At 48.7% G+C, this 19,757-nt stretch overlaps 1 protein-coding gene across 2 annotated transcripts in view; it reads right to left on the bottom strand.

Annotated features, from left to right (window-relative positions):
• Positions 1-19,757, bottom strand: part of plxna3 (plexin A3) — a 103,217-nt gene that overhangs the window by 73,304 nt on the left and 10,156 nt on the right. For both annotated transcript variants that reach the window (XM_072713038.1, XM_072713039.1), the window contains exon 3: positions 18,668-18,850. In XM_072713038.1, the coding sequence (XP_072569139.1) occupies positions 18,668-18,850 (183 nt within the window). The remainder of the gene's footprint in view (positions 1-18,667; positions 18,851-19,757) is intronic.

The following is a 19,757-nucleotide window of genomic DNA, read 5'->3' as shown; positions in this document are numbered from 1 at the left end:
GCCCCTTTTCTGCTGGGCCTCTACTACTCTACTGGCAATTTGCATCACTGCGAACAGAATTAGTCTTCATAAGAGTTATTCAAATAATTTCATGAGACCAATTTCATTGTATTTATTCAATTAAGAACACTTGTACATTCTAAAAGTGCACAGAAAACGTATGCGAATATCCAATACTTAATTACACACACACAAACACACAGGGTGGAAAAATAAGGGAGTTAAACTGCTGGGAAACTAAACCTCAATTACAAACGCAGCAACGAAAGTGAGACATCTTAGGGTGAATGCCGATTATGAGTCTTTGTCAGCGAAGACGGACTTTGATACAAGTTAAAGCAACAGGAGTCAAAGCAACCCTAACTCAAGGCAAAAAGCCAAGTAATTGTTGCTCAAATTCCAGATACACTGGTCATAAAAACTGCTAAACTGTTTAATACATCAAGGACAGTTGCTAAGCATGTTGAGTGATTTCCAAAATGACCACAGACCCGAATCAGAAGCTCTGTGCCACATTGTACATGGAGAGCTTGAAAAAGCTGGGTTGTGTGTCAGGGCTGCCCTTCTGAACCAGCATGTACCCAGGGCCAACACACACACACACACACACACACACACACACACACACACACACACACACACACACACACAGACAGACAGACAGACAGACAGACAGAGACAGACAGACAGACAGACAGACAGACAGACAGACACTCTGAGGTAAGCAGCATAAAACCTGCACCTCTGAGTAGTGGGAAAAGTCTGATGAGTCATCGTTTGCCGTTTCCCCCACATCTGGCTAGGTTTATGTTTGGCCAAAGCCAGAGAATGCCTTCAGCTCTCAGTGCCTGCTGGTATGGGCGGCCTTCCTGCAGGAATCACTAGGCCTGATGATTGCTCCTCATGGTCATATAACTGCCAAGGATTATTGGTGCCATCTTAAGGACTAAGCGTGCCCAATGGTGCAAACACTGCTCCCTCACGATGCGCCCACATTCCAACACAATGCCAGCACATACAATGCAAAACAGATTCGACAGCGGTTTTATGAACCAGGACGAAGTCAGACACCAAGACCTAAACAGAGAGCAGTAGATTCGCACTTGATCCCTCCAAAGGACTAGAGCCCTTCTTCATGAGGAATCCCCCAAAGCCCACTACACACCATTCAGAACCTTTATGACAGTATTCCTGAGGGGACCTGAAGGCATAAGGGGGTCCATCGGCGCATTAAGACCTTGGTATTGCTCCCCATCTCCATTTGTGTGTATTAAGCAGTACTGGAGCAACTATTTTGCATATAAAGTCTTTAAATACTCTTTACAGGACACACAAAAGCAACTCTACTAATATTAATTTGGAAACCTTCATAATACTGCCATTAAGTTGAATTCTTTATTAGACTCACTGCACTCCAAATACCTACATCACAACCCATTATATTTATCAGCAGTAGTGTACAGGGCTATTTGCGCACCTTAAATATGACTGGGGGTAATTAAGCTTATCTTTATGTTCTCATAAGAGAATGCTATCTGGCTGGCAGTTAATGGGCCTCTTTCCTTGCGGCATAAAATCTCCCAAACAGCTCAGTGCTCGCTATACCTGGCTACTTTTAAATCTATCCCATTGAAAAACGTTTAACAGAGCAGTAAAAACTCAAGACAGAGAAACAATGTCTCACTGAAAATATAAAGTCTATTCTTCAGTCTATTCAGGTGTCTGGCAATGCCAGAGAAATTGATGACGCAATAACTGAAGTTAAATGTCACTAAATGATGGCACGTGTCCTGCTCTGCATCACTCTTTCTACACAAGACCTTGGACGGTTCACCTAAAAGGTCACAATCATTTTACAAAAGGCTGCTAGCTATGCTGCTAATAAAATCTTACAGACAAGGACATTATTTCTCTCCTCAAGATGAAATTAAATCAAAATGTTCCTCACACACAGCACAAAAATTCATTCTGTTATGTGAAACAACTAAAATGGATAATGCTTAAAATCCAGTGAAACTAATTCAATAACGAAAACCCCAAGCCAGGTGGCTTACTCATGGTGTTTGCACTGCTTTGCACTGAAGCTGCGGAAACTGGCAGGAGCCGCAGCACTGCTACAGAAAGATCCCTAGTCACCCCTAGCGCCAGAAATGGTACATTCTGCACAGCTAGGCCACACACCGCGGACAACTACACGGACTGGCCCATTCCGTGCCGCGGTGGTATATCTGTCATCGAACACAGTGGAGCCAGAAGCGCTGCGTTCTCAGGCTGATCAGGCGAAGCTCTCGGGGCTGATGTACCCCTCCCAGTGCACTGTGCATAAATTACCACAGAGGCACCGGGGAGACCCAAGTACAAAACACATACTGCAGGTTACATAATGTAAACATCTCAAAATGCCGGTAACATCGTAAACACCCCCGCCCCCCCCCCCCCACAAAACTCCAGCTAACAAAACTGACAGCGTAGCATAGAAAATAGACTTGCATGCGATGGAAAGCAGGGCAAATTCCGCACCGGACCGCTCCCTCTTTTCCGCTACCCGCAGAGAAATACATTTAATTTGTCATTTTATTTAACCTACAAATAAATTTCCCAGTGTTGGCATGGAGCCTGACAAATGCAGACTATTACTTTATGATACTGCATTATAGGCCGTGATAGTCCCTTTTCGTCTGCCGAGCACGGCACAGAAAATACCTCTTCATTACACCTGTCCAAAACAAAACCAAAATGACGCTAATGGCAGCAGCACAGGAACATAATTCAAAGCCGGCGCAGGGAGGGAGGGATGCAGGCCCGGTAACCTGAGCGCAGGGCTTACAGTACAGCAGCCCAGAGCTGATTCTTGGCACCAGCGAGCAGCTTTGATGATGTGTCCAGTGGTGGGAATGACTGTGTGCGGCGCCAAACGCTAATGTGCAGCAGTAGCGCAAAAAAAAAAAAAGCAAAGAGATTTTTAAATAAGCATATTATTTTCCCTGTTTGCTAAAAAGCATTTGTTTCCAGTACATCTGTGCGGCTCTGTGGCCACTCTGGGCCAGTTCTGGCATCACGGGAGCGCGGGGAGAGGATGAGCGGCATGTGTCGGCCCGAATGAGGCGGGAACGGCTTATGGCAGCAAGCTGGGGTCACGGCGCCCGCTACTGGCAGAAAAGGTAAGGTGCATGACGACATGTTATTTCCCTGCTTTCGGGATGGTACTGGTAAATGCCACGCACGCACGCCGTCGGGGCCGGTTTCGGAAACCGGGCACGCGTCACTCTGACCCCTGAAAATGTCATTAACGCTACGTGCTGGATATGGGCTTGTTGGCGACAGAGCCGGGCAGGGCGGGAACGTGACAGCACTGCTGGTCCAAACAGCAGAATCCCAATGACTCAAGGCCCCCAAATGCTGGGCTGGGTCTCTGCACAAGGAGGCAGCGGCGGGGGTTTGCTTGGTGGCCAGGACACGTGCACAACGGTCCGGGGTGGGGGGGGGGGGGGGGCTGGGGCAACGCCAGCTCTGCTCAGGGGCCAGCAGTGCTACATAGAGTCCGCTGGGCAAGACCACAACCAAGGGTGGGAGGAGTTTGGGGTGCTGCAGCTTAAAAGCAGTGGTTTGGGGAATGACTGTCCCTCAAGGGATTCTGGGAAAATATCTCCGCATGCTTTCCTCACAGCTGCGGGTTTTAATGAATCTCAGAATCGCCTGAGCTTAGAGACGTTCATTATTCAGAATGAGCCCATGCCTCAGCTAACCTGCCAAGATGGATCAAATGTGGGTTTAAACTGTGGATGAACCTGGGTCCACAAGTTCCTTCCCCCCCCCCACCCCCCACCACAAAGCGCTGTAGGTGTTGAGCGACATCGATTGAGATGATTCCCGAACCACTGGTTCTTCCAAAGCTACGTCGATATACAGGCTAAAAGGCACACAGACAAACGACATCACTCGCGTCCAAAGGGTCTGGCCTTTTTAGCACGAGAGACGTCGGAGTTTAATAACCTCGTGACGAAGAGAACACTAAAGAGCCCAAGGTCAAAAAAAAAAAGCGAGTTCTAAAACTGGAAGCCGTAACTTCTGAAGAGGCGGCGCGTTCGCGATAAACATGTGGGCTAACAGCCGATTAGAGGCGTGTAAATACAGCGGAGGCCAGTGCCTCGAGCGGTCTGGGGCCCGCGGCAGAAGCCGGCGCTCTCCCCACGGCGTCTGGTCAGCCGAGATACACGGCATCACTGCAGACGGAGCACTGGATCCCGCACCAACGCCGCCCGCTACACAAAAGGTCAGGGTTCCTCCAGTGTACTGCGCCGCAGCGAGGGAGTATATGCACCACGCTCTGGTGTGTTAATTAGAAAAGAGAAAAAAAAAAAACAATAAATCCTGGACAGGCGGGAAAAAAAAGAAAAAAGTGTCTGGAAAAGTAATTAAGAAGAAGGAAGACCGAACCAGGAGGTTCTGACGGCAGAGATGTAGGTCTTCTATCCACCGCGTGCATGACTGCCGGTGTCACCGGAGAATTTCAAATCCCACTGAAGATGCAGCTTAGCATCAAACCTCGAGTTGCAAACTTATTTAATTACGTTAAAGCTGGCGAGCAGGACTGATAGTCATCTATAATACAGACTACCACCTCATAAGTAAGGCTGGCCGATACGTGGGTGCCCCTAATCTGCTACACAAACTTCAATTAAGTAAGTCTATTCAAAATCTCATGATTCATTTGCAAATCAATCTGGAGAAACAATGGGGATGGCACAGGGCTCAGGCAGTGGCTCCGAATACTAAACGCAGCGCCTCATGTGACGGGGAGCCGTGAAGTTATTCATTATCTGCTGGTAAAGGGAATAATTGTCTGTCAACACAGCTATTTGCTCCCAGAAGGGATCTGCTTCTGAGCATGGATACACCGGGACAGTGTGGGCCAACCAGACACTTTAGCCAAGATAACCCAACCTTTCAGGGAAGGTATGCACACCTGGCTGTGATTTTCAGGTGCTGCCATTATCGTCCCCCGTAATGCCACACTGCTGCTTTCATCACAACAAATATTCGAGTCACACACTGGGCATTATGGGACATACGAGATTATAAACAAGCTATGAAGTCTGTATTCCCAGCTCAAAATGGCACCACGGAGTAATTCGATCTCACCCCGGGCCCAAATGGGGCACATCAACCGCTCTGAATAGGAGACCGAATTGACAGGAGATTATAATTGTGTGTGATTATTACAGCAGTTTACAGTGCCATCGCCCCCCCCCCTCCCCTTTGTTTCTTCTGTCTGTCTTGTGCTTTGTTCCCTTTTTGAATAGATCTTCCTGCTTTCCCGCTTCTCAAGTGAATTAGTGAGTTGAATTCTGCGCATCGGGGAAAAGGCCATATCAAAGCATCTTTAGAGCAATCAGAGTGGCACGGCTTGACGTGCAGAGATTTCTCACCCTCACCCATTCACTCTGCTGACAGTTTGCTCAAAGTGCAGACTGTTGCCGCAAATTCACAGCTTGAGTTTCATTCCTTAATCGTTATTATCCATGTCTGTGCTCATGGGCACGCAGCAAGCAGAGCTGGATTAAGGATTTCGAGTTCTTCGTGCTGCTTCTGCCGAAACTCTGCGCCGGGAGATATTAGCCTGACTTATCAGAAATTGGGAAAAATGAAATCCCAGACTTCTAAACAGCAATAAAGAACTAACAGTGAGATTGACTAGGCACCTGAAATTAACTGTGCCTGGGAAGGAGGAGATTTCCTGTGCTCTCTCCTTCCTCCGATAGCGTATCTTACACACCTGGGCCCGACACACTGAGCCAATAAAAGCATGAAGGAACAACGCGGCCATTCCATGAAGCCACCGCGTTTGAGGAGCCATGCTCAGGCGGCGCATAAATAAATCAAATTACCAAGTCGGTTCTGGGCAAGCAAGAAATTTGGAGACCCTTTTTACTTCAGCTCCCCTAGTCGAATGTAGCCCATGGAACGTCTCCTCCAGCTTCTGCTCTTCCCTCTTTCTCCCTGTACAGAAAGCTTATCAATACACACGCGCACACATCCCGAAACCCTCTTCGGGCGACTTCACAGTAATGACAGGGGGAGTTCTTCAGGCACACCCGGCTCCCTGACCGGCCGCAGAGATCACAGACTCGGCAGCGAAATGGAGGTGAGCTCTGGATGGCTCGCACGCCAGATGGGAGGGGCCCCATGCGGCCGCCTCTGTTTTTAGCCCTGGAAAGGAATCATGGTCGGGCCCCCATTTTGCTGGCAACAGTGAATCTGCAAAGAGCTTCGGCGAGACTCGGGCACGCGCCGTGTAGCCCGGGTTCACGGGGCGTTCTCAGCCCCCGCCAACTCCGAAAGAACAGTCTAAGCTAATTAAACGAAACAGGGAGAAAAAAAGCCCTCAAACGACATCTACTGCTATCAGACTAGGAAACGCGGATATCTGACAGCAGAGACGGGGAAAGTTCTGCGGTGATTGGCACCTTCGGTATTTGACACTCATATTGCGAACTTTCCCAGACCTCTCCAGTGTTTTTAAAGCACATAACAAAACACTAATTAGCTTACGAAAATAAAGTGACTGCACGGTCATTTAGCATAGCGGGGTGGAAGATGGCCGCTCGTGATCTGGGCCGGTCTTGTGACAGGCCTTTTTGCCATCTGTCTCTTTCAGTTTTTCACTGCATTTCTGACTAAGTCCCCTGAGTTAACTGGAGTAAATTAACTTTGACAAGCCATAACCAGCTATAAATACTCAAGGCACATTTCTGCCAGACTGGCCATCAAAAAGTAAAAAAGAAGAAAAAAAAAAAAAAGCATACAGGCCACTGCTCAAAGGTCTGCAAAAATATTAAATTAGTGGCCAGCAAAAACTTTATAATTCTGTTACAGTTTTGGCCTTCCTATAAAACTGGGGATTCTAAAACCACCCGAGTGTATATTCCCAGTCTATTTTTACCCCAGGCATCATCCTCTAGCAGTTACAATTCAAAACATTCATTAAAAGAATCCCGTGTAACAGAGGCGGTGCGTGTTGGAGAAGCTTCCACGTGCTCGTAAGACCACAACGCAAAAGCAGCGACATCAAAAGCAGACCGCATAAAATCAGAATCTGATAGCAGCTTGTTAGAGCATTTGTTTTGAAAAACCGCGTGATAAACTGGCAAATATCATCACAAGTTCATTGTAGATATAACTAAGCAGCATAGTTATACTAAAATCCTTAAAAATGAATAAGGCTATTAGCTAGCCTGAGATACTAAATGGGAAATTAAGGGTACTACACAAATTGCATCTACTGTACATAGAGCATAATACAGCATTAAGTAAAGGCAAGACTGCACAGCGGATCTGAGGGAAATTCAGTTTAATTCTGCAGCGTCTGTGGAAAATGGCAGACTATAGGACTCTCCTAGGAAAGGGGCTTAGATGCAAATTTATAATGAGCAGATAAGTGCAGTTTTAGTTTATGTCAGTTCAGTCAAAACAGCAAGACAGCCTTAGAGTTTGCAAATCCTTTGTGCAGAGTTCCAGTTTTTCAGGCACAGTTCAGCCATACAAAGAGAGCGAGAGAGTTGACTGTCACAGAGGTCTTCTTTGTGAGCCCTTAAATAATTAATCTCTTATCTGTCCGTGTGACGAGAGTAAGATTTGCAGGGGGCTGGTTCATTTGGAGACCCTACAATTTCCCAACTGACTTAGACAGAGATGTCATTGAAAGTATACTTGACGACTGGAGAATAATGTCGCTACTTGTTGAGAAATCAGTAAAGTAAAATTTCCCAGCAGCAGGGAGAGGCCAAGCTAATTTTTAAAAACAATGTGCAGTCTTAAAAACAGCCATAGGTGTATTTTGAGATCTGATAGATGCTCCTTGGCCATGTTTATAGCAATCCGTGACCATGGATAACACCATCAAAAATGATGCCATTCATTTACAAATCTCATAAGCCAATGTGACGAGATTTAACAAAGCTACAGGCAATTTTAGTGCTTGTTAGTGGCAGAATCCTAATGTTAACTGAAAATATTGTCTTCATCTTTATTTCAAGCTATCACTGTTTACTCAACACTGGCTGCCTGTTTGCACCACGACATCAAATACATACCAGCTCAAAGAGCGAAACGGTAAGTCCATGGCTTCATTTCAGCATTTTTGCTTTTTCCAAAAAAAGCTATATGCAATTTTGCTCCAATTGCATGACAATGATGTGTTGGGTAAAAAAGGGTGCGGCTGAAATGCGAGAAAATGACAGAAAAAGGCTGAAAATATACTGGTTTCATTTATGAGAGCATGGTTACTGATACTAGTATCGGTATCCACTTCTGATGCAGTGCTCATGTACTCATACTCGGCGCCGATTCCTATAACCGATACCGCGCCAACAAGCAAAGTAACCAGGACCACAAATGGCCTGTGGATGGAGGTACTTCAAAATTAACAACAAAAACCAAAGCAGAGCGGGACTGCAAACCACAGCCAAGATTTCAAGAGGAGGTGCAGAAGTTCGGAAAAAAGTACAACGAAATTGCCACCAGCAGCACTTTGAAGAGAAAATGTCAAATGATAATCCTCATGCTGTGAAAATAACGGAAGCCCTTATCCAGTATACTTCTCCTGTCGATGAAGCACAATGTCATAAAGGTGGTAGGCGGAGAATGTAATACTTCCTGACATGGTAGGTGTGGTAAGAACTTTGCGAAGCACTGCTTTAGACAGCCTGAGATGTTTTTATTAAATCATAATTAAAATGGCCTGCCAATCCCACATTTTTCCACAGAGACTAAACAACGATGATTACCACAGCTAGTAAGAACGGCCTCACTGGTCGACATGTTTTAGCACCGGCTGTTTAATGGATTACCCATACAACGTTTTTTCATGCTTTCACTTCTTTGGCTTAAAAAAAAAAAACAGTCGCTGAAAGTCACACAGGTTGTAAGCTGGGGAGAGTCTGTATTAAAGGAATGTCGTTTCGTCATTTTAGAATTAACACTTATAAATCGATTTCCAACAAAAGATAAACGCAGTCAAGCTACTTTTTACCAGAAATCATAACGGGAACATGCTGCTCTGTAGACTGTGTGCAGCACATCTAGAGAATTAGCCCATCGCTAGCCGTGTGTTTGCAGAATCCCTACAGGGTCGTTCCTTTAACCCAACCCTGCAACTCATGCCCCCCCCCATCCTCACCTCAGACCATCAACAGCTACTCCCACCCCACTGTCATTGACCATGACCCATTCCTCTGCCCCCACTCGTCGCTGGGGGCAACCCACGGCATACTGAGGTAGCGAATGCGTTTTACACAATTAATGGTACCGACAGTCTAACTGGTTCTTGCTTCAATGCTTTTGTGAGGCATTCTGCTGATTGCTAATGGCCTGTACATCCACCTGTTCAACTGAGTCTGTTTTCTTCCGAAAGTACCAGACCAGATAAGTGGTGAATAAGAGGTACGGCAAAACTGTACATTCCATGGCCTTTTGTTATGGACTCAAGTAGCATGAAGCGATGGCATTAAGGCACTATACTCCAAATTAGGCCTGCAGTTTAAATGTACGCCTGAAGCTAAATACAGCCTTGCAGGTAATGCTACAGGCAGTGATTAAAAATATGCAATTCAAAGAATCATACTAGTGTGCCCAATAAGTGAAATTTAAGGGGGATACTTTGCTCCTGAAATTAACATTTTGTTATGCTGTGTAATGTGTGATCACAGGAGTCTCGTTGAGAATCATGGAGTCCTTTTTAATGGGCACTTTAACAGAGAAACCCTGCTGAATATTTCATTGTGCGATTTTTAAAAAATGGATGAGGTACAATCTAATGAAACAGCAGCCATCCCATTAAGGGCCGCTCCTACAACATCACGCACCTCACAGCTCACCGGGGTCTCCCATCTCCAGGCAAAAACCTTAATGGCAAAAGTGGGCAAAAAACCAGGATTTAAGAGCCCTCACACCACCTTAATTTCAGCAGAAACAGAATGGAAATAGTGACTAAGGGCGAACGCGGCGCTTGAGTGCGCGAAAGCAGAAAATTACAGTTATAATGATCGGCCTCAACAGCGCAAAAAAGAAAGGTTAGCGAGAGTCCCTTAGCGTGGAGTCCTCCGCTCCCTGGATGGAACTCTTATTTTTAACATCCATTGTATTTGGTTAGTGGTGCCAAGGGCAGCGGGGCGCGGGAGGTCACTTGTAATTGCAAATTACTTTTACAGGTTTTGTGAGACTCCAAAGTAAAAGGAAACTACGCTGAACTTTTTCGGCTCCTAAAAGGGGTTAGTGGTACTGATGTCGACGGCTAATGAAGTTAAACTAATGTTAAACTACCAATCTGCTGTACCGACTTGCTAAATAACCAAAACCTAAACTTTAATCTTAAAATATTTCAGAAAAAAAAGCAGTATGACAAAGTGCCATATCTGAGAGTTGAAGCCCACTAGGAAAGAATCCACATTAAGTTTGCTTTGGCCTTCATTCCAAGCCCAGTCCGAGTTCTTTATTTAACTATCCAGTTCAAATACCCTTCTTATGACACCCACGGCATCTCGCCTATGAGAAGCAGCACAAAAAAGGAGCAGTTATGTGGACTGATTTAAGGAGGGGGGGGCGGTGCATAGAGCGGGTGGCTCATTTCCTGCGCAGCCTCCCAAGGTTAGACTGCGCGCAGAGGTTAACGTCCGCGGCAGAGGAGGGGCCGTGACTGGCGCTGCATAATAAAACGGGCCTCGTGAATTCCTGACGGCCACATCAGACGAGAGGCATAACACTGTCAGATTTTAAGAAGGAGAAAACCTTTTATTTTATGGGGGGGGGGCTAAAACCAGCAGCTTGTGTGGCAGTAAAACACACAATGAAATGTATCCTGCCTCAAGGGCCGAACCCCGAGATCCGTACGGCCCGGTCCTCCGGAGCAGAGATTAGGCACAGGTGTTTAAGCACGTTTGCAATCGCAGCTACTTTGACCTTAAATGAAGTCATGCGGCCGGCCATTTCAGCATGAAACTAAACACTGGCCGTGAAAGCGGATCTGCCGGCACAATAAGCCTAATCCTGCAGCACGGCCCTGAGATGCACACAGCCGCTCGCATTAGGCGGCCTGTGACACACACACAGCAAATGCAAAGCGAAGCAGCCTGTTTAACAGGAGCTACACAGGAGCCGTGAAGCTGCCCCACGCAGACGGAAGCACGCGGGCCAAGGGGCCGGCGGAGGCGGTCCCCAAACACAGGCTGTAATTGTCGGATTCCCCTTGCTTGGCATACTCCGGGACGTACCACCCTGACACTGATCATAGGGGAGCCCCCGCCTGCACTCTGCTACGACACGGGCCACGGCATCTCTTAATCACGGAATCTGTCTGCACATCTGGCGTTAATGGAGGCAGACGAGCAGAGGTACACATCTGGAAGCCATTTCCCACCCAACCATCTCCCTACCGTTCCATGTAAGCCCCGCCATCCTCCATCGCTAACCTCACTTTGTTTCGCTCACCCCCGCACTGCTGTCACAAGGAGGAACAGCTCCGTCTCAGCGTGGATGGGCGATTGGGCTGCATGCCAGGCGATGGGCGGAGCCTCACGGGGGGCGGGGCCTTGCGGGGCACACAGGGAGGCCTGCCACACTGGGGCTGTGTTTTAGGTCAGTGGAGAGCTCGCCGAGTCTCGGCCACAGCTACATTTTTAAAAATATGGCATGCTGAGCAAAGACAAACTATGACACATTCAATCATATGTTTCCTGACCCCACAGACACATTTCTGACACCAGCTTAAACGAAAACAGAGCTGTTGTTTGGATAGGTTTATAGGTATTTCTGCTATAAACTAACATGGATCTTTACACCCATAATCAGACCCTGACCTACTGGAGGTCCATGCAAAGGTGATGCAGCCGACTGCGAAAAACACAGAGGCTTTTCCAGAACCCCTAGCGACAGGGGCAAGACGCAGAGCTCGGCACTCTGGGTCCCCAAAGGCAGCCACAACAGCGTTCTGTGACAAAGGGATTTACGGCAAACACATTTCGCCATGATCAAAGGCACAGAGGACTGGGATGGCTGTAAATCAGCAGCCTGCCAGCTGCTGCCACCCCCCCACCCGGCTGATTTAGGGCTCAGAATTAGCCCCGATTTCCATGACAGTGTGGCCCCACCCAGAGTCACCTGCGGCATGACATCAGCAGGCAGGTTGAGCGGAGGAAATGCCCTGACCTTCAACCCCCCCCCCCCCGACATGCCTTACACACCCCCATACGCATGGCGCCCCACCACCGAGGCCGGCGGAGCGGGAACCTCCCGGCTGGGCTTCCCCGTAATAACGGGGAAGATTTACAGTGAAACACCTCAGAACGGCTGTGATTCTGCTCAGCGATTCTTTGGCAAAAGCTTCACTTAGGCTGCCGTCTGCAGCAGCTGTACCAGGATCAACAGCAGTAGGGCAACTGCAGCAGAAGTAGGCTAAGGGGCTCGGGTGGGGCGGGGGGGCACGCGGGCATGCTGCTAAGGGGCTCGGGGGGGGGGGCCACACACGCGGTGGCGCTCGCTTTCCTATCGGCAAAGAGAAACAAACTGCTGGTTCGGCTCGAGGTCGCCGCGGCAACATGAGACAGCCCCGCAGCTAGACAAACACTGTACGGGTGAACCGCAATATGGGGGGGGGGGGGTTCCAAAGCGGCTCAGTGTAGGCCGGATATGCCCCCACATGGTGAGAATGTGGCTCCTGCTGCTCAGATGGGGGGGGGGTGGGGGGGGGGGAGCGCTTAAAAAGTGAAAAGGACTCATTTCCTAAACGTGAGATTAACGCGGCCTGCTGCAGACTCGCTTCAGCGTGCCGCCCGGAAAGGTATTTACCTGTAATTCAGACTCCGCTGCACACCATGGATTAGACACCGTGTGTGTCTGTGTGTGTGTGTGTGTGTGTGTGTGTATGTGTGTGCGCGCACAGCTCAGCCTTGCGCCGTGACAGAGCTCTCATCGTAATCTCACATTCCACACACGGCGAAGGCAGACTGCAATACTGCAGAATTGTGGAGAAAATCTCCCATAATACCAGCTAAAGCATCTCCACCCCCCCCTCCCCCAAGCTAGCCCACCCAGTCCTGCCCTAGGCCACCATCTGTGTGCATGTCTGTGCCAGGTAATCAATGGCCTCATCTTTAGCTGGGGGGCTGAGGTCATTTAAGGCACACGCAGTGGGGGGGGGGGGCACAGCTATCACAGCTATAAGGAAGCTGACCCATGCAGAGAAGCGTGGATGTTCCACAGCCATCTTGCTACTCAGTGTACCCTCAAGCAGCTGAAGTACTAGGCCTGCATCTCTTCAGCCACCATACAGACCTTTAACTGAATATAAAAGGCACTGAGGACGGGGGTGCCAGCAACAGCAAACAGTGTTTATGGAGAAGACAGGCTGGGGGGGAGAGAGGTAGGATCATCCTCCCCATTGCCTCCACATTCCATGGCCAGCTCTGCTCATTTAAACCCTTTCTGTGTTTTTTTCCACAGTATTCCGGCGCCAGTTGCTTCCGAGCCGGGATGATGTCATGCGAGTGGCCGGTCGATGATGTCACAGCGAGCAGAAGGAGCAGGGGGTGGGGGGTGCAGAGCGTGTCTGCCACGGTGGCATCACCCCACCCCCCGACCTGCCCGTGACGACATCACACCTCTCTGGAGAAGCGCGGCACTTAAGACAAATGAATCAGGCCGTTTGGTTGCGCGAGGCGCTCCACACCATCTCACGTCCAGTGACTCAACCAGGATCCTTCTCAGTTTGCCAGAGACTTTTGCCTCATCAACACACAGTGGGCGCGAGTAACCATGACAGGCTTTATTCTGAGAAGCCGCCGGGCCACCGTAGTTTTCAGGTCTGGTTAGCGGCGTAGCCATTTCCGCACGGACGTGTGCCGACCCAGAGACGCCTGTGTGTGTGTGTGAGTCATATCAAGCCCCCAACTGCATCTCTGCTGATGCCTTTATATTAAAACTTTCGATATATCAGGGAGAGCGATCAGTAAACTCCAGGGCTGATAAACGGGCACGGTGCCTCCCACCCACACAGGCCGCAGCGACCCCGCTTAGAGCGAGAGGAAGTGCGAGGGGCTCGTGGGTGATTTCCGTACTGCGCTACAAAGCCGGCACTTGTGCTCTTTTCGCTTGCCAAAACAAATAATCCGATATGAGGGCGAGATATGCGAGGGCCAGTCCGAAGAGCGTGTTTCGATGGTGCTGCCCCTCCCCTCAGACAAACAGTCACACAGCATCGACGTTGGCTTCCGCGAGGACATCAACAAAGCGCGCAAACACGGCCTACCAATTTATACTGCCGGATATTTTCACTGTAGAATTTTAAAGCACTCCAGCAGGCTGCTTGCCGGGACTTGACCCAGCAACCTTGTGCTTACAGGGACATCCCCTAAGCCTCTACCCCACACACACAGTTACATTTTTTGCTTGTAGGCGGCAAGAAAGCGACTCAGTGGGGAAGTGACAGCATACAGGAGGAACCAAAAGTGCGCCGCCTTTAAAACCCCAAATTAAAACTGAAGGCGGTTTTGACCAAGAACTGGGAAACACGGGTCAAGACGGGGCTGCCGTCTCCTTAAAGGAGGGTGTAGGTTAGCACACTGTGTCTGTAACGATACTCGTCTACATGTGGCAAAGCTAGCAAGCCGCGTAACCCCCCCCCCACCCCACATGATGACATCTGTTGTACAGAATTTCATCATCATCCATCTACTTGCACCCCCTTATCAAGTACAAGGTCTTGGGGAGTGGGGGGGTTACTGAGCCCATCTAAAGGCAGCAGAGAACACAATGCATGTAATGCATGGGAACAGCCTGGACAGGAAGCCAGTCCATTGTCTCCCTCTCTCTCTCTCTCTCACACACACACACACACACACACACACACACAAGCAATTTTGAGACTCCGATTAACACGATGGCACATCTTTGGGCTGTGGGAGGTGACCGGAGTACCCTGAGGAAACACACACAGCCGCAGACTCCACACACAAATAGCGGGGCAGGACTCGATCGCAGTGACTCGCAGTGACTCCCACCACGGCGCCCCCTGCGTGGAATATGACGCTAAATACTTTTCATCCTGTATTAATCCACACTGGGAAAGCCTGCTTACTTCTCCTCACTGCTCTACTAAAGCCTGGGGGGGGGGGGGGGGGGGGTGAATCTGCCGGTCTGCAGCACATGTTCGTCATCCACTTAATTTTAATTATGCCGTCTACAGGGCGACAGCAGCCAGCGCCGGTTCGGGCAGGATCTCCGCGGCGGCCAGCTCTGCATCTCCGCTCCGCGCTGGCGGCCCCGCCGCCGCGCCTCTCCCCAGCCTCCACTCGGAATAGAAGCATGTAGGAGAGCTTGCTGAAAACAAGCGGGGGGGGGCACCAGAGCGGCGCCGGCGCTGCGCGCTTCCGCTAGCGGCCCGCTTCCCCTCCCAGGCGACGGTAATGAGACCGTGCTCCACTCCATATAGGAGACATGGCGGATTTTCTCACCGCTTCTGAGAAGTGGCAATATATCCATGCAATGATGCTATATTTACATTTATTCAGGCATAGCTTAAGAGTGCTCTTTTAGATAGCTTTACCATATTACTTAAAGTGTATTTTTATTTTTTTTTTTTACAAAACAGACAGCATACAGTAATCTTCCACGGTCATTCTCAGGAGAGAGCGCAATTCCAAGAGATCCAAAACCTGTCGGCTTTGATTCCCCTTCAGTCCTGGAAAAATGAAAACAGCCACTAAGAGATGCACATTTCCGGAGTCTGAATGGCAATGGGATCCATTACCTTTAAGCGTATAAGCTGAACCACGGCAGGCAGAACAGACAGAGATAATTATTACGGATCCCAGCGCCTGATCTATTTGTGAAGTCTGAAATTGTCACTTGTTTGAGAAGCTTCTGTGCGATTGCTCTGATCAGGACGGAGAGTCCTAGTGCACTTGCAGCCTTAAAAGGGATTATCATAGAGAAGCTGATTGAGATAGGGCTGTAATTAAAGGCCTGTTTATCATCCATACTCAGAACCGCCTGTCCTGCAGGAGTTCCGCGTTCCCCGAAGTCCACACGCGACTCGGCGTGGACGCATCCAAAAGGATCCTTTGTCTCTTCAGATGTTTTCGCAGACTGGCCAGGTGGAACAATGTTATTGTTCTAAACACTGACGGCCACAGGGGATTAGATGGAGTCAGAGTGTTTTTCTTCTGATATAATATTTGAGGGGGGTCACTTGAGCCTGTTTATTAGGGCCATCTGGTTTGGCTGACAGAACTCGTCATAAGCCAGCAGCCACACACACGCACGCGCGCACACACACACACACACACACACACACACACACACACACACACACACACACACACACACACACACACACACACACACACACACACACACACACACAATTAGTGCCCTTAGATTGCTATCCTGGGGCGGAATGACACAGGCCATTGTGCTCTCCGTGTCTGGTGGTATCAGTTCCAAACATAATTCCATTTTCCCAGTACTCATAATCGCCAAAACTTATAAAGGGTGGATGTCAACAAACTGAAAGAATATCCAAACAGTGAGGAGACATACAGGCAGAACAGACCAAACTGTAAACTTCATATATTGAAGGTAAACAGACGGCACAGAGCAAGGCAGCAGGTCAATTTAAGGTTCTCACACACTGTTTCCAACATAAAGTGAACAAGTACACTTTGCTCGTGTCAATGCTCACTTTCAAAATCTGGGTTGCAGTGCTGGCAATAGTGAAGTTAACCCTGTGCTGCAATGATGTAATCAATGGAGTGATGTAATGAGATGATTTTTACTTGATACAGGTAGAGCTTTCTCTGTCCTGACCTTGGACATGAACTGCGTTTGAGTTGGCTTATGTTTGAGCTTCTTAATTTAGCTTATTTAGCTTTTCAAATAAAAAGGAAACCAATTCATGTGTCACAGAGCAGCATGGGTTAGGGTTCTGAGCCTGCAAACGAAAGGTCATTGCTTCCAGTCCCTCAGCTCGCAGAGTGCTCATGTCCCTGTTGTGCCCTTCAGCGAGGCCCTTAGCCCCAAAAATGGCGCTGAATAAATGATTGACCCGTCACTTTGACCCCAAGCTTTTCTCTCACCTGTATGCATGGGTCTGTGTCTAATAAGTGTTTCCCAATTCCAGTCCTCAGGGACCCATAGACAGTTCATGTTTTTGCTCCCTCCCAACTCTCAGAAGGACCGGATTGAGAAACACTGGTCCAATTGGAGAGCAAGGTTGCATATGCCAAGACTTAATTTTGTTGCATTTGGTTTTACAATGTAAATAAGTCATTCTATTCTATGATCTAATACACTGAGTGTAAAAGTCATCGACCTAATCAGAGATGCAAAACAGAATTAGGCATTATCTTTAAAACAAAATCAATTTATATTATCAAACATCACATGATGATTCAAAAAGATCCACATTAAATGTTTTCATTCTTTTAGCACTTCAGCCCTTCAGATGAAATCTATCTAACATCCAACTTCCAAGCACTTATCTTGATCCAGATCCCAGAGGGGCCTGAAGCCAGGCCCAGGCAGTGCAAGCCATAAGGCAGGGCCACCGCCTGGATGGGGTGCGGGTCCGTCTCCGGGCGCACACGCACGCACATACACACACACACACACACACACACACACACACACACACACACACACACACACACACATGCACTATATGGGCAATTTAGAGACACCAATTAACTTAACTGCATGTCTTTGGACGGCGGGAAGAAAGCCCCATGACACAGGAAGTACATGTAAACTCCACCCAGAGAGAGCGGAGCTGAGATCCAAGCCACCAGCCGGGAGGTGTGAGCTGACAGCGCTGCCCCTCAGCCGGCCTGCCGCCCCTCAGCCGGCCTGCTGCCCCACAGCTAATATTAATTACACTAATCGTGCTGGACTTCAGTTTCACACAAGCAGTCACTAGTTAGCAAGCTGAGGCTGAGCAGCTAACAGCCACCAGGCTGCCACACTGCTAACTTATACCTGGTTAGTGTGAAGATCAGCTCTAACAAAGACCCCGGAGTGTGCGGCGGGGCTGACAAATCCTGAATTTGGGTTAGCGAGTGGAATCTGCCAAATGAGGAACTCGGTGCCAAACTCCGCCGGCATTAAGAGGGAGCAGACAGAGGTGAATAGAGGGAGTGCTCCAAGAGAAGCGATACGGCCCGCCCCTGAAGGAGCAGCCCCCCCCCCCCCCACTCTGTGAATCACTGAACCCCCTCTCGCCCTCCACCCCTGTACACGAGCGCCGATTGTGTCATCCTGGCAGCTCCCACCGGGCCGGACTGCATCTTAACAACAAAGGAAAACAACACTCACCCACGCCAGTCAGGGGCCGCACTGGAACGCACTCAAGAGCCCTTATTTGCAAATTAAAAAACAGAACTGAAATCACTGGCTTCAGGCCGGAAAAACACACCATGTACTCTTAACTTTCCCATGACTGACCTAAACTGTACTCAGTCCTTTTAAGCAGAGACCCAACTGTGAGTTGAGTCAGTTGCTTTTTCTGCTGTTCAGAAGCTAAAAAACGCCCCACAGCCCAGTCCCCTGCGTTGTGGAAGAAACCACACAACCAAGCACTCTCACCACTGAGGTTCAGGACGCTCCGGTTTGGCTGACTCACCTTCTTGAGATGACCACTGCGAGTGCCCAAGAACACCACCGTGTGTTCCCCATAGGTGTAGGCGGCCACCGAGGCCATGCCGTCGACACGCTCGTCGAACAGGGGCGTCCCCTCGATCGCATCCAGGCCCCCTAGTGGCTGGTTCAGCACAAGGCCACAGAAATCGTCGCCAATCTGCTTGGGCTTAAAAACAAAAGGAACGGAGGGGGGAGAGATCACGTGTGAATATCCAGTTCCTAGCAGAACGCTTATTATTCCGTAACACGATTAGCTGTGATGCGTCAGTGGTACTAATCAGGCTACTTGTAAACAAGCTCAAACCCAACACAGATGCCCAAACGAAGGACAACGGTCGATGCATAAAGATGGCTAACGAGCTATTCTCATTTATATTCTCTTCAGCAAAAACAATTCACTGTTGGGGGGGGGGGGGGGGGGGGACTCCTAAAATGAAAGCTCTACACCAGTCAGAAGAGAGGCTGACATTGAGTATATGAGACCTGATAAACCAGGAACTAACAGATACAACTACCTGCCGAAAACAATATTCAAAACACTATTTAAGACAGGAATAAAAGGGATTTTAATAAACTCTTTTGGCTCAGACAGGATCTTGACACACCAGGCAGCTATCACTTAGTTAACCTGCTTTTCATCAAACATGACTTTCATTAAACAAAGGAACACAAAGCACGGCGATGGTGATGCACCGTTGTCTCTTAAAAAAATCGCCTGCGATTCTCAGCTGTTCTTTTAAGCGATCTTCATTCATTATAAACGAGGAGGGTGAAGCAGGAGAAGCCGCATTCAGAAATGCACGGGGGGGGGTGCACGCTGCGTAAAGGGGGTGTGTGTCGGGTTTGGGGGACGCAAACACTCATTACGCGGTCAAGGGCTGCTGCTGAGCATGAAGGAGGGTGTTAATGATGGCCGACACTGGTACAAGTCAAGTGCACATAAGCACCCCCGCCCACCCCCCACCAATATAATCTGGCTTTTTCCTCCAACGGATATTTTATTTTTTTTTAATCCTTCGGATATGTAAAGCACGCTATATCACTTTTAAAATAAATTATCCAATGAAGGCTTT

Source organism: Paramormyrops kingsleyae, chromosome 6, assembly GCF_048594095.1.
Source record: "Paramormyrops kingsleyae isolate MSU_618 chromosome 6, PKINGS_0.4, whole genome shotgun sequence".
In the NCBI taxonomy this organism is placed as follows: domain Eukaryota; kingdom Metazoa; phylum Chordata; class Actinopteri; order Osteoglossiformes; family Mormyridae; genus Paramormyrops; species Paramormyrops kingsleyae.
Note: the sequence above shows the minus strand (reverse complement) of the source record. Positions and strands in the feature narration are given on the sequence as shown.